Consider the following 25,937-nt stretch of genomic DNA (forward strand, 5'->3'; position numbering starts at 1 on the left):
GAAGGGATGAAAGTGAAACTTGCCAAAACAGACAGCAGCAGGATCCAAAACATGGAAAATTGAAGTTCATGTATATTGATAAATTAAGCACTGCCACACTAGGCTAATGAAGACATAGAAAGCCTCAACAGATAGTATCTAACGTACTGCCAAGTGGATTTAATCAAAGCCAAAACCAACTTTTTAGAATGCTTTTTTACTTTGCATCAAAATATAGTATTTTACATCACTGTTCTGAGTTACCAATATGCATAATAACTAGAACATTATCCAAATACCAGATATCTAACAGAAAATGTGACGTGCCAGTTTAGATGAGTAGTTTCACTATGAATGACAGTGATATTCACGAAGCCAACCTACGCACAAGCCTCTGGAAAGGTAAGAAAATGAACCAAATTGCTCAAATGTGAAAGGAACAATCTCTCAGGAAATGATGCAGCTGTCCAGCTTCAAGTGGACATCTGGTCTTTGAATCTCTTCTATTCCCCCTATTCCACCCTAATCCCTGAATGTCTGCAAATTTACCACTAAAAAAGGGCAAAGTCATTTTGAGCGTCAGTGTTCGATACACAACCACGTTCAAAAATGATTCCCAGCAGAACATCCTTGAAATAAACTGCAGTATCACTGAAGTCATTCTATGGCTCTTAGAGGTCAAATAAACAGGCCAACTTACGTAGCTCTCCTACTTTCAGTATTTCGCACAGCATCTTTGTCAGCTCAATGCTACTCCGGCCAAACGGGCATTCGTGCTTGTCTTCTCGACTACTGTTTTCCAGGACAATCTGAATTAGGAATCAAAATGGAAAATAATCAGTTTGAAGAACACATGAGTTGAAGTACTGCCTTCCATGACAAACATACGCAGTGCATACCAGGAAACTCTTTGTGGAGACTCTGTTTTCACAAAGCCTAGCATATCCCTCCAGCAAATAAATGCCTCCCTAAGCCTTAAAAATCAAGGGTGCAGAACCAGGGCTGTTGCAGAGCTGATTCTAAAGCTTTGCCATTAGCATGCAATGTTGTTCTGCTTGGAAAAACTGCAGAAGTCCAAAGGAAAGGAGATGCTTCATTTTACATTCCCTGGTTAAAGGAAATTGAATTTAATGTTTTATAAGCATTAACTCATCCCTAGAAGGAATTTTTTAAAAGGTGGGACAAATTAGCACAGCTGGATTCAGGCTCCAAAAAACATCAAATGTCAAAAATCAAACTGAAGTCCATAGTTAGAGAAAGATGATGTGCTTGTTTTCACTACTGTGGGAGAGACTTTTGCTTACGTGCAAAGCATTTCAGTGAGCTATCACTCCTGTATCAAGCTCTGGATGCTCCAAAATCTGTTCAAGAGAAGTTTGTGTTCTCTGCTAAGTGACACTGAAAAGTAAACAGGGAAAAAAATCTTGAACAATTTTGCACTCAATTTCTGCAGTATTAAAAAATCTGTGAAACTTTCATCAGCATTGTAAACAGACAAAAATATTCCACGGTAGATGTGAAAAATATGACTTCTGACAATACCACAGATTTCACTGAAACTGTGAATCTGAAAAGAGGACAAAAGAACACCTGAAAAGTAAAAAGAGAAAAAAAAAAAAAAAAGCTTACATTTTCACTAAAAATTGGCTTTGTGGCAACAAACTTTCCCACCAGCTTTAAAATTTAAACAAAACACATATCCTAAGCAGCTGCTGCACAGCCTTTGGCTGCTGGTGAGAGGAAGAAAATACACTTCAAAGGTGAGAGAGTTTGCCAAGCACCAGAGATCCTCAGAGGCTCTCCAAATTTTCTTCACAAACAGGAGTTTAGACACTGCTGCTCAGTTTGTACACCTCTTCTTAGAGCCTGTCTGTCTTCACCACATTTTGGTTTTTGTTAACTTTTACGTAAAGGAAAACTTTCAAACAAACAAGATGGAAAATGATGTGCTCCTTTCTGAATACCCTGGAATTCCCACTAAACCATAATTTCTAAAAGGCTGGAACCCAGCCCAAAACACAGTGGTGATGGTGGACTGGTGTATGACAGCAAAACTTCTCCCCCTCCCCAGATCTTGGCTGCAAACGTTGCATATTCATACTCTCACTTGTACAGAAACCTTCTATATGAAGCAGTTCAATGGCAGAGTGGGAAAAAAATGAGGAACCACTTCACTGTGCCAAAGCCCCTTGGACATGAAGCACCTATTTTAGTCCTACTGCACCAATGGCATGAAGAGCTTCCAGCTGTTACTGACCCTACCCATCACCCAGCATCACGGAAAAAATGGATGCTCTCTGTGTTATGAGAGTGGGTGACTGCTTTGTTTTGCTTTTTGAAAAACATTAAATCTCCTGCATGGTATTGGAAGCCACTGGGGATTTGAGAGCTCCTTGACCCTTATCAGGCTTTTTCTGGGCTTTTCCAGCAGGGCAGTGTCAGAATTGACATTCGCTTCTCTGCCTAGAAGAGCTACTTTTCCTTCTAAAAGTTTTGGGTTAAATTACATCTAATCGTTCTATGTCATATCTGGATAACAGTTGCACCAAATCAAAGAAACACCCCTGCAATTTTTGTTTTACATTGCTGCAGCCATCCTTCAAGGAACATATGACTTTGCATTTGGGATGAGTCATCCTGCTTCAGGCTCTTTCATGGAGGAGAGCGCTACATTTCCATAAGCAAAAGCAGGAGGAAGGAGAGTAGCACGAGTGCAGTGTAATCCTGTGTCTCAACACCTCCCTGAGATCACGCCTCTTGTTTTATTATTATGCTTCTCTCTCTCACATAATAAAACATAAAATCTGCATACTGAAGCAGGGGGCTGCTTTGACACAGATTTAGATACAGCAGAGAAACAGGGGTTATAAAAATCAATGAAGAAGCAAAATGAAAGTGTAAGGGGGAGGGGAAGAGAAGCACTCAGATCAGCATCCCTGCTTGCTTCTGGCAAGTGCGTTTTGTTGAGTTTCACATTAACCCGACATATTAACATTTCATGAGTGCATAAATATTTAATGGTGACACCATATATGCGTATAATGCAAGGCAGAATTACAGCAATCAATAAGAATGCCAGAGAAATACTTAAGGCACCGTGTATTGCTATACAGCAAATTAAATGGCAATTTGAGTAATCAATATGTAAAGTAGCTTTGGAATGAGCCTCATTCACACTCCACAAGCATCCGTCTTTTAGCATTTGCTGTGCAGGCAGAGCTGACATGCTACATTTCTGTAAATAGGGAAGATGGAAGAGCCTTCACTACATCTAAATATATGTAGGCAAATGTGACAGTTGCAGATAGTGATATCCTATAAGAAACAGCAATGACAAAAAAAAAAAAAGGAAAAAAAAAGACACTCTTAATGCCCAAAGAGAAATCATTTCTAATCCTGGCAACAGATTTAGATTTACAACATTTGTTAGTATATTTGTAACATACTTTCAAGACTTAGCAACTCATATCCTGTTCCCAAGTAAAATGCTATAAATACAGCTGATAAGGGCATGATTTTAATGTTCTTTCCTTGATCAATCTGCTTATGGAGAAGAAATAAGCAGGGAACGGACATGTTTACTTAGTAAGCTCGTGAAAACGATAGCAGGGAAAGAAACGTAACAAACAGCTCTAGACTGCAAATACTTGGGTATGTCTACAGTGTGTACTGTTGGTTTGATTCATATTTCTATCACAACAGTTATTTTCCCAAGGAAATGAGCAGAGAGAAGTCGGCAATCCCACACAACCCTCATTCACATGGAGGTTTGTCATTAATGCTCATGAGGTGCTGCACCCTATTATCTTCCTCCTCGTCTCCCTCAGATATCCCCCAGAGAGCTCCAGATCCACCAGCATGTGGACAGGCCTCATTGGGCTTGGGGAACAAGTATCTTGAAGCAGCCCCCCATGAACATGAAGGAGAAGTCCAGGATCGGGACAAGCTTCCCTCTGTCCTACTTCACACCTGGGATGTTTGACTGCCTTTAATCACTATTGCCCACTGCTATGAAGCAGAGCAGAAAGAAGCCAGAATTTGCAACACTCAACACCAAATACGGACTTTTAGGGAAAAGCAAAACCATACCAAGAAGAGACAAGAATTGCAAGGAAAAAAAAGGCAAAGAAAAAGACAACTGCCAACAAAGAGCAAATGAGATAATTAAGTGAGAAAAGATACAAAGAGCAAGACAGCACAGTGAGTTGGTAAGAAGACCCATGAAATGAGATACAGAACAGAAAAATTATTGTGGACCAGAAAATATGGCGGAAGGTGGAGGGATTGAGAGAGAAAGAGACAGACAGAATGAGGACCAAAAATGAAACTGAATCACAAGAAGAATGAGTTGAATTCACTAGTAGGTGAGGAGGAAGGAAGACACTTAGGGTGTATTTAAAAATGCAGGGAGTTGAAATGTCAGGAAAGCCAGTGTTAGTTACCATTTTCTGGCATTTTTACAGATGAAACTTCGCAGCCTGTTCAGGCATGGGAATTGGACAAACACTGTAGCAGAATGTAGAAAACAGTTTTACTATTTTTAATTTATCTAACGCGGATACTTCTCCTCTCTCCTTTATGAAGTCCTGTCATAAATGGAAGGGAAACATTTCCCAATCACCAGACAAAATCAAGGAGTAACCAGAAAGAGAAATGAAAGCTTGGAATTTTTTCCCCAGGCAGACATTTCAGGCAGGACTGATGAGCAACTACTGACAGATGGAATTTCTGGGGAATTGGGTTAGTAATATGAATTGCCCAAAACACCCTGTTTTCTCTGAAGTTGAAATCTTTTCAGCAAGCGGGAGACAGCCCTCCTATATCCACTTGTCCAACAACACATTCCAAATGCTTCAGGAAGGCATATTCTTCCTTAAGAAATATATATGGTTCTTGCTTTTGAAAGCAAGAACTTTTATACTTTCCACTGTATTATAACTGATCACCCAAAGAACAGTCACCTAGCTTAATAATCTATGTACTAATGGCAGCAATAATATAACAGAAATTCAGATGTCGTGCCAAGATAAGAGAAGAACAATGCAAAATCTCCAGTAGCAGTGAAAACAAAATCAGAAGACTTTCTAACTTAATGGCAGGATCTTATTGTCCTTTTAAAATCTTCCAGTGAATTATTCTTTCAGTCCATCACTATGCCAGGAGCACAAAATAGACCTTCAGGGATGCAATGGACTAAACGAAATCTATTCCACATTTGATTAGCATGGCCTTAAAAAATTGCACCAGCTTCAAGAATGAACCTTTTTCAACCGACAACTAACGACCGACAAAACCCTTTTTTTTTTTTTTTTAAATAGCCTCTCCATCAAGAACCATGAGGAAGAAACCAATAAGACAGTCCTCCTTCATGTGGGAAATCCAATGCCAATTCCCTAATCCTTTACATTAAAGATAAAATTGGCTCCCAATACATGAGCCCATGGCAACTGCAGGTGTAATTCTTAGATTCTTGAACTATGAGCTTAACAATAGATAAAGATTCATTATGATTAGGAAGTAAATACAGAAAGCAAAAAACTACAAGATCTATTAAAACTACAGTAATACTTATAATAAATCCCACAACAGACAATTCAACCGCTGCACTATTCCTAAGGAGCATTTCCTTGCACCTACTTTATAGTCCTATCTAAAATGATCCTATATTAACAGAGGGTGAGTTCTAGCAGTCTGCAGTAGGTTAATACCAGAAGTTCAAAAAGCCGGTTAATTAAGATGGTAATAAGCTCCCTACACCCAACATGAACAATCCAGCAGCACTTTAATGCCAAAGACTTGCAGAGTTTCTCTTCCTTTTCTTGGCACCCTGCTTTATCGTTTCCTAAGCTTTCTTATCATTCATGGCAGGCTTTGCCATTCCTATTTCATTTAGATGCTTTCAGTAACTCCTTAGGAAGCAAACAGTAAGAAGAATATGCTTCCTGAGAAGGATAAGGGATTATACTGCAGGCTGACTCAATTCCTACTTTTGCTCTTCTCCATTTTGCTTCCCACCCAAGGCAGTTCGTCATTTTCCTTAACTTCAACATCAAGACCTTCTAAGCCTTCCCTCAGCACTGTCCCCTCTAACCCCTCTTGTTATCTCTCCTGTTTCATTTTCCATTTCCCATGTTTCCTCTGGCCCTTATCGCAGCCTTCCTTCACATTCCTGAGGCGTAACAGAGCTTCTTCAACACAAAACAAAACAAAACAAAGGTTTTGCCTGACTTCCTCACAAAAGAACTGGAATTGCCATTTGTTAAGTCAAAACCAGGAAGAGTCAGGGCCTATTAAAGTCATTGGATCCGAAAAGGAAAGGAGCCACTGACATGAGCACCTCTGTCAGTAAGCCCGTGAGAAACCCAGCTAGAGGGCCATGTCTTTTTTCAGAAAGACCTAACTTTCTTGGACCATGATGAGGATCAGACACTGTGAGTTTGATGTGAGCCTCATGGAGCGAAAAAGCACAAGCAAGAGCTGGGCAATAACCACCATATTGTGTGAGAAGCGCACTGCAGGCTGCGGCTCTCAGTCAGAGCTAGCCAGGAGACAACCTGATACACTCATACAGAGGGAAAGGAGAAGGGAAAGCATCCAGTTATGTCACTGTAGAGCAACAGATATGTAATAGGGTGAATTCAAGGTACCTTGATAATATTACATCTAGTGCTTGCCTCTGCAGCCATAAAACACTGCTGACATAGATGGCTTAAAATTTCCAACACTTGTCTTTCTTCTGAAAAATTATGGATGCTCTTCTCCTCCTCCAAATCCAGTGCCAAGCTATCACACACTACATTACAATGATCCTGCAGTTGTTTCACATAAGCAGTTCCCCCAGGAACAAGCTTGGCATGAAGCAAGATCATGCCATCTTTATTTGCCATCACAAGCAAAATGCACAGTGAATTCTCTTGAATTACCGTAGAGCTCCCTCCTTTCTTTGCCTCTCCACTCCACACACAACCAAACAAATCCCTGTAAAAGGTGGTGGGAGCACCCAAAAAGGAAGAGAAGGCCCCACTGGCAAGTCATCTTAAGAAGCAGTACCAGGATCTGCTCTTCACTTCCCACACACACAGGCAGGGGGGAAGGAATTTTGTGTGGCCAAGTATTATTTCTCCCTACGCATTCCATTCAAATGTGACGGGCAATACTTCCCCTTCCTTGCTCTTTTATGACAGAAGATGGATATTTCATACCTGCAGGATATAGTACATTTCTGAACTCTTTCTTTCCTTCCTCGGAGTGAGATAGGTCCACTAGTATCATAGAATTACAGTGGTATAGGGTATATTATGAAAGCATGAACCTTTATCTCATATCAATGATCAACTTCTGTGCTCTTTGGGTATGGACCACGTTTTGCCACAGCAAGATTCAGCTGTGCTGAGAGGTGAAAAGTGAGCTGAACAAACATAGGGCTACAATCATGTCGTATGTCCCACAGCGCATGTTGGATGGGGCTGTGTTAAAAGGGGGTGCTACAACTCTCCCATGATTTTGCAGTCAAATGATGCCCACCATGATTTTGCAGTCAAAGATATGGGCTTCTGGATGAAAAACATAGAATTTCCTGGTAGGCTGGGAGAAGAAACAGAGATGTTGAAGAAGGCTTGGGAAAGGACAAAAGGAAGGCAGTAAGTTAGACATGAATAGAAGGCAGGAACAGGTAAAAAATATATATAGTTACAAAAAAAAAAGAAGGCTAGAACCTGTCTACAGGTTGGGAATCACTGGGCTTAGACATTTAGGCCTTATGCATAAAATTGTATTCTCCCTTGAGGTACAACAGGAAAACACAAAGCAACCACATTCACATTTCTCTCCATCTTTAGCACAGAAATAAGTTACTTTCCAATCATTTCTAGAGAAAAATAGCAACGCAGCAATCAGGCTCAGCTTTATTTCAGAAAGTGCTGAAATTATACGTTGGACTACTCATATCTGATGAGGCTAGAATGAGTAGGCACGAGGAGACTTTGTGAATTGGCGGGAGGATGTGTAGGCAGCCTCCTGTACAACAACTGCATGAGTTAGAAAGTATACGGTGCGCGGTCTGGCTGTGACTCAACCCGTTAAAGTTCTGAAAGGTCTTTGCAGAATGTCAAGCAATCTTCCTGTCTGCATCATCGGGGCTCACAAGCAGCACCTCCTCCTCCACCGGCACTTCTGAAGGGCTTCAAAAAGGAAAAAAAAAAAAAAAGGAAAAAAAAAAGAAAAAAAAGAAGTCCCTCCTTCATCACCCAAAAGTAGTGGCTCCAATAAAAAGGTATCTCAAGGTATCTCTGCAGTATGGCCCTGTGCACAGCTGCATTTTCAGTTCAGCAGATGCAGGGGAAAGAGGGAGTTGTATTTCTGACCCTAAATCCACTTTATTTTTCATTTTCAGATAATCAAAAATGCTACTGACTTAACTGAAATCCCAAAACTTTGTCTGGATTTGGAGAATTTTAATAATCTTCAAAACTTATTTTAAATGCAAGACTGGAAAATTTAGAAACCAATCACTAAGGACCTTCTATGTCACTCACAAAAACGCAGTAGCAATGTTCATCATAAAAGATGCTGGGAAATCAATGAGCCCAGTATTTAAATTTACTGAATGGATTTCAGTATCACTTCCCACCCTGTAGGCAATACGTTATACTGTTGAAAAATTTCACAATTAATTATTAACAAATATTTGCATGAAATAATTATTTTTAAAATATCTGGAGGAATGGAAAAAAATATCTTCTCCTCTACAGATGAAGGAATCAAATTTCAGGCTGCAGTAACATGATTTCTTCACAAGGAACACTTATTCCCCCTACACATATAAAGATTCATCTAATAAATTATAAAGATTTGGACATAGGCATGGGTAGCCAGCTAAGCTGAATCTAAATAAATGGAGAGTCAATACTCATAGCACTTAGGGTTTTTTTTTGCTTGTGTTTTCCAAAGAACCAAGCCCTTGTAGAACAAGCTTAAAGAAAAAAAAAATAACACACAGAGAAAAAGACAAGAAGAAGAAGAAAAGACAGAATAATCTTCTTCTCAAAACACGGCCTGCCTTCAAAAAAGCAAAGGCCTGTTAGAACATGGCTGATCAAACCCGAAAGAAAAATGCAGACAGGTCACCAACTCATCAGTCTTCAAAAGCAGATTCATATGAATGAGATACATGGTCAGTAGCATGGCCAATGTAGTAGAGCGCTTCTCTATGACAGAGCAGACTAACATGAAGAGCAGTAACATCTAATAAAACCCTACACTCCTTCCTTACTGAAAGTTCTCACTATATTTAGATGTCTGTGAAAAAAAAACATAAAACAAGGGAATATTTCAAAGGTAGCACATTAAAAGCAAAGGTAGATTCAGTTTACTCAATAGCATCTTCTCTTCCTACCCCAATACTGTTAATATAGTCAAGTTCCAAGGGGGATAGCAATATGCTCACAATAGGAGCAGTAGCTTTGATTCTGCTGCCTCTTATCCATAATATCTCGATGAACAGTAGAGATCAGCTGCACATTTAGATGTCAGCATATCAAAACTGCAAAGTCAGCATTTACCTAGAAGCATCTAAGGCAGAAATGGGGCAGTTTTAAATACGGACCAACAAATGGCCATCAAATTCTTCCAGTTCACAAATAAAGCGTTCACTCCTTTTTGTTTCCTCTAGCTTGAACTCTACAGAAAATTAAGTAAACCTCGTTATTTTACATCAATAGTGGCAATTACTGGAGTGCACAAACCCAAAAATAAAAAAAATAAACAAAACAAAACAAAAAAACCCACACCCCCATTCAAGTGAGTAAAATCCACACAGATGCACATCGTCATATAAAATACTGGCTTCATGTGTTTATATCTCTCTCTGTCTCTATTGTATTTTGAAAGTAAAATTTCTCTAAATAAAGTCTTGTACCATGTTCCCAAACAAGTCACCAATAAATCAGGGTCTAACAGCAACAATGATATGGTAGGATTTTCATGGAAAAGTTTTTCCACAGACTTTTTTCATGTTTAGAAAAATTTCAAAGGAACATTGCGACAAGTCACCCAAAATAAAATTTCAAGGTTTTTGCATTGAATAAAGTCTGTTTTAAATGGTAACTTATAAATTATTTTTTAAATTAGTAGAAGGTGAACCTGAAATAGTTCTGCAAAGGAAAAATCAGAGTCGGGGGGAAAGTTGTCTGCTCCAAAAGAACAAAAAAAGATTATCTGTCGCAAAGCTTTATTCTAATCATTTTCTTCACTGTTAACTTTAATTATACACTCTGACTGTCCTGTAATTATGGAGCTTGGGAAACTGCCAATTTTTTCTGTGGAAACTTTTAAAATTTCTTGCGAAGATTCAACATTACTTCCATCACCTCATTCCAAATACTATATATATGTCATCACTTTTTAAAAGCACAGCCTGTGAGGATCGTAATGGATTACTTATGTGAAATAATAATAATAAAAAAATGTGCACTTTATATTTAAGTGATAGCACCAGATAATAAAAAAAAAACTAAACTAATTTAAAATGAAACATTATTTTTTTAATCCCTATGATAACTAAGGACAGAGAAAACCATGGGGGTTTTCTTTCACTAAAGAGCCTATTTTCTTGAGGCTGTAGTCATATTAAATGGTAAGCAGACTGTGAGATGCATAAACAACTAATTCAAAATCCAAATAAAGAAAAATAACACTGTGTTTCCCTAAAAGAAGAAGGAAGGCAGTATGTGGACAAAAATTCCACTGTAATTTCAGGAACAGGCATACAGCAACAACAACAAAAAAAAAGAATAATAGAAATGGATTGAGGGAGAGTAGATAGGAATCAAAGGGAGAAAAGGTTTGGTTATTTTTGTTTCTTCTGTGCAGTGTGACACCCCCTGCTTTCATGTGAAATGCCTTCCTTTTTCTGCAAGATGCACTTAGCCATGTGCTCTGCTGCCTCCACGCTCCTCAGCATCTCACACAGCACCTATTTGTTCTACAAGGTCTTTGTCTGGGGCCTGTCTTGAGAGCTGCCCCCAGCTGAAGGGTGCTTTGGCTTCCAACACCCTTCCCACCTGATTAATCCACTTATTAGGCACATTACTTCAAAACAGAATGATTCATGAGGGGGGGGGAACAAAAAAACAGGGAGAAGATGACAGAAAAGACTGAGTGTGAAGCAGCTAGAAGGGGAAGTAGGTGACAAGGATATATAAGAAGATGCGTTACAGAGGGACATGCAGCAGAGGCACCCTCCAAAAGCCCCTTAAATGGCGGTAACTCAGCACAGTTGTCACGATTTCCTGACAGTGCCTTCTCTTAATGCACCACATTCTGTCTGGAAAAGACAGAATTTTTTATTTTCCAGGTTTGTTTTACACCAATTCTGGTTTCCAATCCCAATTCTTAATTATTCCATAGCACAGATACTATCTCATCTGGGGCCTTAGGCATTAACCCCATGGCACAGCAGTCAGCTGTGCCACAAAGCGACAAGTTGACAACAGTTTCTCTTCCCACAAGGCAAACTGCCTCCTAGTCTCAACAGCGGGGAAAGACAGGGAAGGGCTCCCGTCAGACAAGCTGCTCAGGATGAGAGCATTACTTGTCTATACATCCAACAGTTTCTTGCTGCTTCACCTCGACCAGAGAGAATATTTTTATTTGCTAGGATTTATTTGCCAGGTAGTATTTTTATTTGCTAGGAGTTGAAACACATCTGAACAGATAAGAAAGTGGGTGTTTCATGTGACCAAAGGTTCGGGAGACACGGGAAACCTCACACGTTCCCAGGTGCAATAACACTTCCAGAGCAACTTTGGGCAAGGAATTTAATCCAGCCATGGCTCAGTATGACACTCCCGTTATACATCGATACATGTGCTCTTTTTCAAGTGGGAAATACAATGTGGCACTCAAATGGACTCAGGAATCACACAAAAATGAAGAGGGACATCTCAAAATAACACATAAGCCCCTCAGATAAAGTAGTGCAGCCGCAAAAATATTGCAATGTAGAAGCAAAGATGAGCTAGGAACCAAGTTCCTTTTGAATAGTGCTTAATTTTGCACAACACTGAACTCGGTTTTTAAGACAGCACTTGCAACATGAAGATTAAAAATATGAAAAAAAAAAAAAAAAAGAAATGTCAATGAAAGTGCTCCCATTTGGCAGAATTTCTGCCCTCCTAAGTTCTTCTGACCTTTTAAAAAAATCTCTCTCTCTCATTGGGAGCACTGGCTATGCCCTGTGGTGCCTCCATGCATGGAGAAGCAGCAGCCAGATCTTACCAAATTTCAAGGAGGAGAACAGGTATCCAAGTCTCTTGTATAAGCAAAAACTACAGTTTGGTATATTTTTTTCTAGTAAAAATGCTCACTGCTCAGTATATAAATAACCATTAATTTCAGGAATGTATCATGCTTAATAAATATTTGCTGTATTGCCAACATATGCTAGCACAGTTTCAACTAATAGTTATTGCTAGATGCAGGCCGAGATAGAAAGACATATTTGAAAGGCAAATCTAACACTTCTGTGGTCTTCTACTACGTAGCAGAAGGTGCCCCTGGTCTCGATATCACAGTAGATCCTTTACAAACTTCTTGCAGCCTTAATACTCTCCTGCTTTGAGCAAAAACTAGAACATATTGTCTATCAACTTAAGAGTTCACTCTGTTTTAGTAGAAATGAATAGTGGGTTTACTGTCTCCTTCTTATGTACTATTTCCTTTAAGCAAGTCTGAATGTGCCCACTTTTCTGGTGGAGTTTAACCACCCCAACTATCTCAGAACTCTGACATTCTGGACTCTTCATGTATTGATTTCTTATCCTCTCTTCCCGTGTGTACCAGGTATATTTGCCAGGTGCAAAACTTCTATTTCAGTAAGGGAGAGATAAGGCTGCTCTGATGAGGTGCAGGTATTGCTTTGTTGCATGCCTCTTCATGTAAGGAAGAGACATGTAACTTGGTTCAAACTACCCTTGAAATAACAGATGTAGGAGGAGAAGTGGGCAGGGGCAGGAACAGGGTAGCAAGTGAATCATAATTCTTTCTGATTTGTCTACAAGCATTACATCAGCTACAAAAGTAATTTTAGCGGGAGTATCTTAACTCTCAGGACTCTCCCAAAATAGTCAGCTATTAAGGTATTTCCTAGTGAAAGCCTCCTTTTCTCAGAAATCAGTTTTTAGTAGCCTTAGAGGAGGGCAGAAAATTCTACACCATTACTCACTCCTGGTTTTATGAACACTCTCTCTTCACACATCCAAAAATGGCATAAGCTCACTTTCCTCCCTTTTGCATGCCTAAGCAAAATGTAGCAGGGCTTCTGCAATATTTCACTTGGGCAATGACAGACTATGCAGCTGCACATCTTCCCAAAGCTTTTATAGACATTTCTTACGTTTTAATATTTTATGGGTGGCTTGCCTAGAGTTCAGTGTTGTAAATGGCACCACTATTCTGAACTTCCTCCTGGAAGGGACGGTGTGAACAGGGAGCTGCACAGGTCTGAAAGCAGAGACGATGCCTTACCCGTATATAGGCATCCTGGTGATGTTTGGCGAAGTACAGCATGTTGTCGAGGGCCAGCATTCCAGGAGGGGTCTGCGTAAAATCCATTGCAGGGTTTACATGATTCTGCAGAAAGACAGCAAGATTGCTCCATCAGTATCTTCACAAAACCCATCAGCTCCCTGATGTTTTACATGCATCAGGTCAGCATGCTGATGCCAAAAAAAAAAAAAAAATCCAGCTGAGAAGAAAACAAGCAGCAAGGAAGCGTCCAAAACCCTAAGGAAACGTTAAGCCAAATGCCAAAGCTTTGTGGCTGGTGCTTTAGCTATTCTGTTCTGTAACTAAGGATGGAGTTTTCAAAAGGTTGAGTGCCCTAGAAGCAGAGGTGCTTTAGGTCTTTCACAGCAGAGAGACTCACAGGTTGCACCAGAGATTAATCCCGAAACACCTATCCATGCAACTGCTACTGAACTATTTCAACAACAAAATATGAAAAGGAAGATAAGTTGCTAAGTTCAAGAGCTGTATTAAACCTGATGAATCTTGTGAAACATGAACACGAAGGCTCACAGACAGGAGTGTATAAAATTAAACAGATTCATCTTAGAGAAGTCAAGTTTTTCTTATGTTCTCAATTTATGAATTTCAAATAGGAAATTACTGAATGAGTGCACCAAATATTGCTCAGACTTGCCAGCTTCCACACACAGCTCCAAATCTCAAATGTTCAATTTCACACTTCAGATGAAAAACCACATTGGCTCAAAATATTCACTAAGCCAGACAGTCTTTTGATGGAACTAAATGCACATTTGAATAAGTTTTGTGTAGTTCAAGTTTTGGATGTGAATATTTGCCCAGTCACAGGCAGGCTCTTAAGAAATACAGAAGCTGCTCAGAAACAGGGAGACCCAAGGGTATGACTCCATCAAAAATGCTTATCTTCTGCTACACTCTTATCAGCATCTTCTTTTCACTACCTCCAGCTCCACTCATCATTCTGACACAGGCAGATTTCCCTGTCACTTAGCAATGGCATTTCTATTCTGCAAAACCCAGCTGAGAGAAACTTTAAAAGTGCATTTACTATCAGAAAACTGACTGTGCCACAATGGCGAAGATCACCTGAGATTTCTTCTTCCATCAGTCTGTTTCTTCTGTATACTCAGGGTTTGATCCACCCACCTTACTGACAAATACATGTTTTTATTACTTTTCCTCTTGTTGATTTTGCCAGGCCAAAAAGCTGCAGAAAAGTGAGATGAGATTCTTCTCTCACTTGTCTGATTTTTAGGCGTATGGCAGGCTGGTTTTAACCTGCAGGTAATTCATATTCACATAAGAGATCAGAAATACTAGAGACAGAAAACAGTACATTAAAATGACCACTGCCATTTTAAAAGCAGAAGAAAGTTTGGGGATACAGACAGCGTGTGTAAGCTGTTCATTATACATCTGTGGTTTGGGCGAACTGACATGCAAAGACTATAATCTTAGGCTCACCACTCTGCAATGGGGAATCAAGAGGATGTTTCAAATCCTGGGTTTTAAAGGGTAACACCTGTGTGCATGTCTTTGGAAGGAAGGGAAGCAGTATATAGTACAATGGCAGTAGTCTAAGGGGAAAACAAAAGCTTATAGAGTTGATTACATTTTCAAAAAACTCATCATCTTTTACTTACAACAAACAAACAACCGAAAAACCCCACATGTCCATCTACTCATCTAAATGTACACCAAAAATCCCTCCAAAATCTTATGGCTCTTTTTGCAACTCAACCATCCTTCTTCCACATGTGATCCATTTATCAGTCGAAACACTCAAACAGTACAAAACAGTTTCACACAGATCACAAGCCCAGCAAACTTCAGCGTCCAAAGTGCGACAACAGAAAGAAAACTTCCCTTCCTGACATCTTCAAGCATTCCAGAAAGTGCACTTTTCACTAGCCTAGATCTCGTGGACACACAGATACCCCCCAAATACTCAGCCGTTTTAGGTAAACATCTTAGTAGACCCTTCTGCACTCTTGAAATATTCCTTATTTGGGGCATAACAAAGTATAAGTCCTGGGTAGGTAACACTACCCTATTATGAACCGTCAGAATTGAAAGGTCGGGAAAAAGAAAGGAACGAGGGGAAATTGTGCCCTGAAAAACTGAGTTCCATTTTCTTGGAAAAGCTCCTTAAAAGTTGTGAGGGATCCACATAGCACCAGTTGAGCAATGCCTCTTCCAAATACAACTTCGTTAGAAGACTGCACATACTCTCCTCACCTCATCCCCAAGCTTCAGAGCAGCCAATAGACTTGAATATTGTCTGGCAAGCAGGGATTATCAGGAAATACCTGGCAAGTAGAGATTATCAATGTCCAGCTACTTTTCTCCAGAGATTCTGCTACAAGCACTCCTTTTAGTGGTATTTATGAGCAATGTTAGAACATAAGCAGAATATTGAAATAAAAGCTAACCCACCATTGCCTGAAAAGTTTTCTTCAACCCATTCTACAACATGAAGTTATGCAGAAATTTCAACAAAATGTGGGGAGCAAGAGAAATCTTGTATTTAGTAACAACAGCTCATTTGGCCTCTTAACCCTGCTTAGTTCTACCTGCAGAAAAGCCATCACCGTGACCTCTCATTTTTTTCCTGAGGTTAAGCCTCTATAGCCACCTACTTTCATCTGCTCCTGCTTTTTCCCCGCTTTTGATACCAGGGTAACTGAGGGTTTTATCTCCGGCTCAGTCATAAATAATTATGCCCGCTGACATTAGCCAAGGATCCTCAAGACAGAGGCATGGCATGTGTGAAACAGTACATTCTCTTCGCTCTTCCAAACCAGAAGAAATGCCAGCTGCTTCGCTTCCTTCCTCCTCCCTCCCTCCCCTAAAAATCCTCCTTTTCGCAACATGTTGAATGCTTGTGGTTGAAATATTAACTTACTGAGAGTGGGCTCAGAAATGAGATACAACTCTAAATTATCTAAAATGCTGCCGTGAATAATTTAAAAGTATGCAAACACCCCCACCTACAACATAATTTATTAAATATATGGAACACAATGCTTCAGGCACACTAGCTTCATCTGTTTAGTATAAGTCTATTGCATATTTCTCTTTATTAAAAGATAAAAATAAATAAATAAAAACAACAGCAACAGATTTGTTACCTACAGTTTTTCAGATCATTTTATATTTTTTCCATTAGACTGAATAATATCTGTGCATCTTTCCTCTTTGACATCTGAGCAGTATTTAACAGCTTCTGCTCTAACACTGTACATGTTAATGTAACAAATTCTTGCTGTTTTTGGTAACAAACTTAGCAATTCCATTTACTGTGGAAACGAAAATTTTGTATTTTGCATGAGCCGTAAATCCAAATTGATACCTGCTTATGCCATTAAAAAAAGGCATGTTTTATATGATTACAGTTATTCAGAGTAAATTCCAGTGCAACTAATTATGTCCTGACAATCCAGCATTCTCACACAGTCGCAGTGGCATAAAACATTCTTCACTCTCTGGCCTGAATGGCTCTACTGTCCTATTCTTGGCTTTTAAGGCACTCTCGGAGGGATGTATAGATTTCAGCAGTAAGAAGACAGGTCCTTACACTGAAACGCTTAATTACAACAACAGTGCCCTGTCTGTAGATAACTGCTGCTGGAGTAAGCACCACTAGTTCCTTGTATTTTCCCTATGCACAGCACCTCCCACGTGATTACACTGGAGCACGGAGAGCATTCATTTCCACGCACACGCGGCCTGCTGCAGAACAAACGTCTCCTATTCCTGTCGTGACGGACATTGACAGCCTGTCACAGCGCGTGCACCAGCGCTGCCATCAGCCCCACAAATCCCTAATGCTGACTTGTCCCCAACGCTGCTGCAGGAGGTGCTAGACCCTGCAATCTCTGCTACACGGGAACAGCAAAGTGGTGGTTTCCCAAGCCCCAAGCAGCTTGGGGGAAACTCTCTTGCGTACATCTCCCTTCTGGAGGTCTGTACTACGAAAGCAGCAGAGAAGTTCCCCAGGAGGGACTGGCATTGAAAAAGAGATGGTGATAAAACAGCTTCAGAACATCTGAGGAACTTTTGGCGCAGAGTCCAAGTTAAATGGTGTCGCTCTAAAACGAACTCCCCTAAATGCAGCGATATTTCTTTCTGCGAGAAAGGGACAACCTTTCTACAGAGATAGCACAAATGATCACTTTCACATTTTCCTTATACTTTCCTGTACTTACTCATTTTCCTCTTTCTTCTAAATCAGACCACTTTCTGTACACAAGGAAAAACTAATTACCTGGTTCTGCATCATTCAAGTACCTACGTGAAAACTTTCCTTAGATCAAATGAGAAAGTTACAGTACAAACATGGAGGTTTGCTTGGGAAGAACTTGGAACCAAGAGGGCAGGACCGGTTTAAATTATATTTACAGTAAATTAGAATCAACAAATTTACATCAGAAGTACAAACAACTTCACATTTAGCTCTTCTCTCTATCTACTCAAAGTTTTACACACAAACATTTCCATCTGTTCATTCACACAGGAATTAAAGATATGAAAAAAATGCTACATTAAAAAAAAGCATTTGTGAAGAGATAGTCAGCAAAAATTCATAATGAGGAAGCAATGTTGTCTTTTTGTTTAACAGCACTGTATTCAAAGAGATCACCATTCAGTTTAATGAGATAAAGTGACGACTTGGGAATTTTTAACTTATATATACTCCAGGAAAGCAAAAAATAACAACAGAAAAAAAATCCCTTGATAATTCTCTGCATATGCAAATACACATTGCTGTCTTCCCAGGCTGATTTTTTAATTTTCCAATGTGAGTGTAGAATATAATGAAAATTTACCTGGAGTATTCTGAATTAAAACAAAGGGGAAAAAAAGAAAAACAAAACAAAACCAACCAAAAAAAAAAAAAAAGAAGAAGAAACCCTACAATACAAAAACCCAAAGCACATCTTGAGACAGATATCGCTAAGCTCAGGAATCATTTCATCTTTTCAGGATATGCCTAAAATCTTGTAAGCTAGCATGAGTCATTTCAATTACACGCACACACACCGCTCCCTCCTCCATATAAAAAACTCCACTGGATGTGGTTTGCGAAGGCTTACAAATTACGTTTGCACATTTGCACAGGGATGCTAGTTTTCCTTTAAAATATTTCTATTTTTTTTCCAAAATTCAAGTTGCAGCAAATATTTAGCCATAAATGTTCTACCTGCATTAGGATATTTTATTTTTATTTTTATGACAGAAGTGCAAAGCTTATCCCCTGCAAATAAAAATTGCTTCAATCCTCCTAGAATGTCAAGTCTTTCTGAATGAAGTATGAACTTGTCAATAGAAAATTGACCTTCTCAGTACCGAAGTCATCATTATCTGCACATCATTTGCCCTTTGGAAAAAAAAAATCAAAATTTGACTGCTGGACTCCCTCATGTAATCAAATGTAAATCATCACAGCTTCACCTAAGTCACTATTGGAAGTGTATTCCAGGCAATCTTCCTGAATGGATGCAACGCTATGGTCAAGGTTGCAAAGATCTGAATGTAAAGGTGGCACAGTTAAGCTGGTTGAAATTATCAGGTAAAACATAAACAGGGCAGGCCAAGGACACTTCATGACATTTTATTGTAAGAATAAAGGCTCAAAGCTCTTAGGTAACCCTCATTCTGCTATACCTATATTTTATATCACAGCTTTACAAATGGACAGATTTAACGCCGTAGACACCAGTGTAGATGCTAGATTACATCAAGAATTTAAAATTATGCCAGTTCATTGCTACTCCACCCCTGGGTTACCACTTCATTCAACAGCAACATCAGCAGAACCAATAAAACTTCTAGTCTCACAAATTTTAGGGTAAAGTCAGTTTGCTGCAGAGGAATTACTGCTGGACAGTACGTTACCTAATTCAGTCAGCTTTCACTGGAGTCAGGAGGGGACTGTTCACACAGCCCCAGCTCTTCCGAAATCGTAACATAAGCATAATACTAAAGTCCTGGCCAACAAGCAATTTTGGTATTATTCAAAGCACAATGGTCAAGAAGTATCCTAAGATAAACTGGAGGAGTGTTCCCATCCTAAAGAGAAATAGTGATATCAATATAGGCTTTCTCATGTCTTTCAAACTTTTCAGGAGATTGACTGTTTTAATTTTACCAGATTCACTAAAACAGTTTGCCTTTTCTACATAGATAGAATATAAGACATACATTCTCATCCTTCCCAGCAAAATAGTTAAGGCTAACAGAAACAGCAAAAAAAAATCTAGATTTTTATCCATTTATTTGCAACATTTAAGTGTTTTCAGTCACGGCAGTCAAACAGCACAATCAAAATCTGCAAGCTGCGTAAATCGAATAATTTATACATTTGATAGACTTTGTGAATAAAGATAAAATAATTGCTCCCAAGTCTGATTTACAGCTGAAAAGCCTTTCTGGAGTTCATGCAACTTGCTGTCTGCTAGAGTCACTGACCTTTGCTCATTACTTAAGGTTACTGACTGGCAACATCCACATCTTGGTAAATAAGCATTAATGGTCCTGGGTGATGCTTCTTCAAAGACTACTTAGTAAGGAGGAATTCAGAGTTCTCCAACAAGCATTTCATACGAAAAGTTAAGAGGATGATACAAAATAGTAAACAAGCATACGTCAGTACATCTTTTAGCTTATGGCAAAAATATGTGAGTTGCACTGCCTATCAACAAGAAGAATGAGGATGTCTTTTTTATTATTATTAAATAAACAGTTCAAAATCAAGTTCCTCCAAATCCTGAGCTGCATATCCTGTGCCAGCCTTTAAGCATAAGACTATCAAGGGAGTATCTTTCTAGTGTTTTAGTTACACTTCACGCAATTTTATCTAAACTTAAGACTTTGGGGCATAGTGTTTGTCTTTGTAATTAAGACTTACTAATTGAAACACCTTTCAGCACTGCTTTCCTTTAAAGAAAATGAAGACAGATTACCAAAACTGTAAGGAATCTACTAATCTACTTGAGCAAAATAAGGATAAAAATAATCATCAGCATTTTCCTGAGGATGTGTATCTACAGGGAACCCACATGGGAAGCAGACAGTTTAATTAATTGCTGCAGTTGCTTTCACTACATCATCGCACAGAGGATTTGATTGAAGCTCGGAATGGGATCCTTCCTAGTAATGCAACTATTAGCTTCAGCAAAGACTAGGACACTTCTTGACGTAAGAACTGAACAACCACAGAACAAAATGATGGGCACTCCCCCAGTGCAGTGAATCAAACCTCCCTTTGAACTGGATTGAAGATGACTGTGGTGGCTGGGGACATCCCTGCATCCTGATGCTCTGCACTACTTGGAAAACAACGAGCTTGGCAAAAGAGCTAAAGCCAGTGCCAGGTATTTCAGAAGTAGATCGGGAAAATTCTTACCCTCCTTTTGGATATTTCTACAGAAGGGCTTTGTGTTTTTCTTTGTCAAGTAAACTGGCTAAAACTGCTGTCATGTGCAGGAGGAAAGCGTCAGGCAGTGTTTAATTCAGAAAAAAGTTCAGAGAAAAGTCCCCTTCAAAATGAATCAGCTGTGTGAATTTATTGGCTACTGAGAGACAGAGCAGCTGTCAAACTTCAGGGCTGGGCAGCCCAGCTGAGATGCCATCCGTGGGGAGGCACGCGGGGCCACAGCCCTGCGGGCAGAAGAGCCGGCTGCCCGCACAAAACCGCGCGCTTCACGCGCCGCCGCGTGTTTCAATGTCTGTGACCATGCTGAGCAAACTACGGAAGACAAGACCAAAACTGACCTACAGGAGAAAACTGTCAACGTCTATGGTGTTTTAACTGCCTTTGGACTTATATCTGTAAGTCAAATCCTAGGGATATAAGAGATTAGAGATATAAGGGACTAGTTTAAAATACCTCTGCTGTCAAATCTTCCCCTGATTGAGTACAAACAAACAAACTTTGCAGACACCAAAGAGAAAGGTGTGGAAAAAAGGGCCAACTCACTCCTAGGACCTTTGAGAAGGCCCCACTTCTGTCCCAAGTGAGGAACAGCCTATACTCATTCTATAGCCTCCTTCATGTATCCTCAGCAGTGAGGTGGTAAATAAGCCCCAGGATTCATTTATGGGAGAATTCTTATGACTTTCATTTTTCTTTGCCTCCCTCTACAGGAATATGAAGCACTTGTGACCAGAGCTGTGCCCTACAAAATGCACACACCTTTTGCATGTCTTGGACATCTTTCTGCTACGCCTCCAGCTTCCTCTAGACAGCAGAAAAGGGATTGGAGTTGCACCAAAATGTAGCAAGATAAATAAAATACATATTTAAAAAAAATAAGGAATGCATACCATCATCTTTTTATACAAGGGCTTCATAACAAACAAGCTATAAGGAATAACCAAAAGATTCAAAGTTTAGATAGGAAGATGTTTTTCATTAGAAGAAAATATAGTACAGCCATTTATAAACGAGCGTCTCTTCTCCCCATATTCTTTTTACAGGCCTGAGTTCATGAAATCCCTTCCTCAAAGACAATCTTTTCCCAGATGGCAATTCTTCACTACTGAAGAAAATCCGAACACTTTAAGCCATGTTTTTTACAGTCCTTTAAGATTTCCAAGAGGCAGTAAAGCATGAGGAATGAAAGGCGGAGGGAACACAGTGATAGGTATATATTCAAGTTACACACACGTTTGTGTGCACACGTTTGCACACACCAGAAAGCTGCACAGGCTTAAAGAAGAAAAATGACTATTTATGGTAATTTAACATAAATTGAATTTACAGTATGCCACAACACAAACATTACTTTTTTACTGGGCAGGGGTTTAGTGTGGAATCAGCTATTAAAATCAAGGCTTGTGAAACAGGCAGAGTCAGCAGAGAGATGTCATTATATGTGGCTGGCTTTTAGGGGACTGATTCTTTGCCTTAATTCCTCTGTGGACAAATTTTGCAAGATGTGCAGTACATTGTGCCCAGAGAAAGATGCCCAAGGTTTGCCTCTTAAGAGAAGAGGTTAGGAAGGCATTAGCAGCAAAAGAAGCCTTCTGTTATGACAGACAGATGAGCTACTTGAGACCATCTACATATCCAAGAGCACGTGGCTCGCCTGCCCCAGGAGATAACTGTGATGTACACAGTGAGTGAGTGGCGAAGAAGAAAACAACATCCTGAAATCAGAGACAGTATGAAAGAAAAGCCAAAAGGGACATATACACAAACACAATGTTCTACAGTCCCTAATTTTGCAATAGTATATTTATATTTGTTAACGAATTTCTTCAGAGGGGGCACTCATTTTTTAATCAAGGGAAGTTTACATTTTTATCATACAATTTCCCAATTAAAACTATTGGAAAAGGTATAAAATTTAAAAAAAATGCTTTTACTCTGTTTGCAAAAGAATAGAACTTAATCTGTCATTAAGAAGCTGGTTTAAAGGATGAAACCACCCACTAATAATCATAATAATCATCAGAAAAATTCAGCTGCACATAGCAAAAGACTGGCTTACCAATTTCAACACGATGTACATTGTTAGATTCCCATAGCTTGTGACAAACCATGTTGGGAAATTGCATGCAGCTGCACGGTAAACCAGAAAAAGGGCTTTACCATAAGGGTTTGCGGCCCCAGTTCTTGGTCACAGTTACAGAGTAGCTGATGCCTCGTTCTGAGCAGTCACTGTCTCAATCCAACAGCACCAATTTGGTAGCTCCTCTAAGACACAGGTACCATCCATGGTGCAGTTCATAAGGTCAGACTTCCCTGCTCCAAACTGACTTATTTCTGTTAATAAAGTTTTTTAGGTTTTGTCCCAGATTTTTGAAACTTTGTACCTCCAAACAACAATAATCCTCCTGCATCCTTCTCATAGCACTTCGGGACAACAGAGAGATGTTCCAGATTAAAAAAGACACATTGTGTTTTCTTGAATTTATTGATCAATCCATGGCTTTCATCACTCAACTTTTTTGCTGGTTTGTATTTGTTATTCTCCAGATTTTCATTCAATATTTCAACTACACTTTGGGGAAAACCCCTGATGTCACTGTTGTCACCTGGCAGCCCCCGTGCCCCAGCAGCAAGAGCAAGGTTGCTCTTCCTTGGAGTCCCCCTGCCCCACTCATGCACAGAGCATGAAGCCATCTCCTGCCCCTGCTCACCAGGCATCTCCCACACTTCCTTATGGCACTTCTGGAAACCACTTAGGGCTCAGGGGGCAGGTTTGAGGACCAGCCACTAACCCTCTGGGCAACTCTCCAAGTTACACCCAAAAAGACAATCTTCCACAGCTGCATGTTAAGCTTGAAGGATAGAGCAAATCTGAGATGTCAGTGCTGAAACTGAAGTTTCAACATGCATTTTGCTGACTTAATTCCAAACCTTCACGCACAGTGCTTTATTCTCCACATATTCACACATACACACACACAAAGTGTAGCAGTCCTATTTCAAACTGCCTCATTTCTCCACAACCTTGGTATGATATTACACTACAAAACACTTTGCTTATGCCAAAGAGCACTGGCATGGAGAGAATGAACAGTGTAGCTTGCACACTATCACCTGACAGCACAGGCCACAGGGGAGCTGTGAATGTAAGCGCGCAGAGAACCCCAAGGATTTCCGTAGTTCTCCCATTCAGGCTTGGAAACCCAGTGATGTATTGCTCCTCTTGCTCACACTGAAAAACCTGCCACATTGTGCAAAGCAAGCCTAGATCTTTCTGATTAGATATTCAACTACATTTATAACCTCATGTTAAATAGATTTGCAGAAGCTGTCAGAAAAAAAAAATCTAGATGGCAAGAAGGCATCCTCAAGACAGAGGCTAGGCAAACTGATACAAGTACAAAGTAGTACTTCAAAAGGAAAAAATATCCCCACATTAAGCAACAGAACAAAAAGAAGTACACTTAGAGAACGTTTTCTAACAAATTCAGTAACTATTCTCCCTGCATGAGATATCATTTAGCCCAAATAACAAACACCTGCTGGCATTCAACCTAGCAAAGATAAAAAAGATGGTTCCTCCTTTTTCTAAGGTTGAAAAGATCCTGCAATCCTGCAAGTCAACAGCTTTTCTGAGCAACCTTCACATGCTATGAAGCTAGTGCCCTCTGCTGTACTGTATTACAAATTAGCCATCAGCTTCCTTTTAAAATGAGGTCCATGGAAAATTGTCAGGTTACTGAAGGGCAGAAGGAAAAGACTTATTATGGAAGATGAAGATCAAGTAAGAAAAGTTTCACAAAAAAAAAAACCTTCATCATTTCACAAAACCAAAGAGATGGTATGACATTAGAAGGAGAAACAGATATCAAAAGAAAAGGGAAAATGGAGAAAGTGCTTTATTACAAATGAAACTAGTTGTGTCACCAGCAGTCAGTTGCCTGACACTTCCCACTTAGTCTCTGCTTTTGCTTCTGATACAATTGTTTTAACAGCTTGGACAAAATATCAAGCCTGTTCTATAAGTTAAACTTCTTAGGGAATTGAACTGAAACTACTTTTATTCTCTTTCAAGAAGGTTTCATGAAACCCTGTACTGCTCATATTAAATCACTTTTTAAACGAGTGCTCCGCTGAGAAACTCCAGCCCATTCACGCTTGGTAAGAAAAGATTGAAGTTTGGTAAAAGCTTCATCTCATGCCAGTGTTTTGCAATTCCTGTGGAGAGCAAGGTAAGTTTGGTCACAGAACAACAACTCTGCATGAACCAAGTTTAAATCAGGAAAATGGTGAAAAGTCTGCAAACGACGGAGAAGAGCAACCTCTAGTGGTCCAAAGGTAAAATGGACAGAAGATAAAAAAGAGCAAGTTCTATTCCTGCTTTACTTCACTTGTCCAATATTAAAGGAAATTTCATTACAAATTCATACATTTATGTTTGTCTGAATCACTGAAAGGTCAAGTTTTTTTTCCTTATTTTTAGGTCTACCATTTCTGCTACACACAGCTGCTTGTAGGTCTGCTTTCAATAAAAGCCAAAGCTGAGACATTTGTCTCATTACCTTCCCTACCCCAATGAGAATGATCTGGAAGTGACCAAATAAAATCCTTCCAGCTGTTTCAAGACAGCTTTGTAATTCCTGACTTTCGAAGGAATAAACTAATGACACCCCAGCCCCCACCCACGCAAAAATCAAGGTCTGTAATTAGAAGCCAGGAACGGGATAAGTGGCTCTGCTCAACAACAAAAGAAATAAAGGCAGAAGAAGGCTCCCAACTAGACCAGGCAGAGGCTGACTTCTTCCTAATTCTCAGTATCTGTTTAATAATAGGCAACACATTGAGGAATTCACTGCTTCCTTCCAGATTGGCTGCAAACTCTGAGCCTTTGGCATTATGCCTTCCTAAGCACTCTGAGCAGGAAACAATACTCCAGAAAAATGCTGCTTCCCCTTTGCAACAGTTTTAAAAAGGA

General features: G+C 39.6%; 1 protein-coding gene across 3 annotated transcripts in view; it reads right to left on the reverse strand.

Annotated features, from left to right (window-relative positions):
• Positions 1–25,937, reverse strand: part of ELMO1 (engulfment and cell motility 1) — a 242,464-nt gene that overhangs the window by 139,825 nt on the left and 76,702 nt on the right. For all 3 annotated transcript variants that reach the window (XM_088521092.1, XM_088521091.1, XM_088521090.1), the window contains 2 exons: positions 13,504–13,608; positions 680–788 (listed from right to left, as the gene is read on the reverse strand). In XM_088521092.1, the coding sequence (XP_088377218.1) occupies positions 680–788; positions 13,504–13,608 (214 nt within the window). The remainder of the gene's footprint in view (positions 1–679; positions 789–13,503; positions 13,609–25,937) is intronic.

Source organism: Tinamus guttatus, unplaced genomic scaffold (genome assembly GCF_059628265.1).
Source record: "Tinamus guttatus ecotype Peru unplaced genomic scaffold, ASM5962826v1 Tinamus_guttatus_pri_ptg000115l, whole genome shotgun sequence".
In the NCBI taxonomy this organism is placed as follows: Eukaryota; Metazoa; Chordata; class Aves; order Tinamiformes; family Tinamidae; genus Tinamus; species Tinamus guttatus.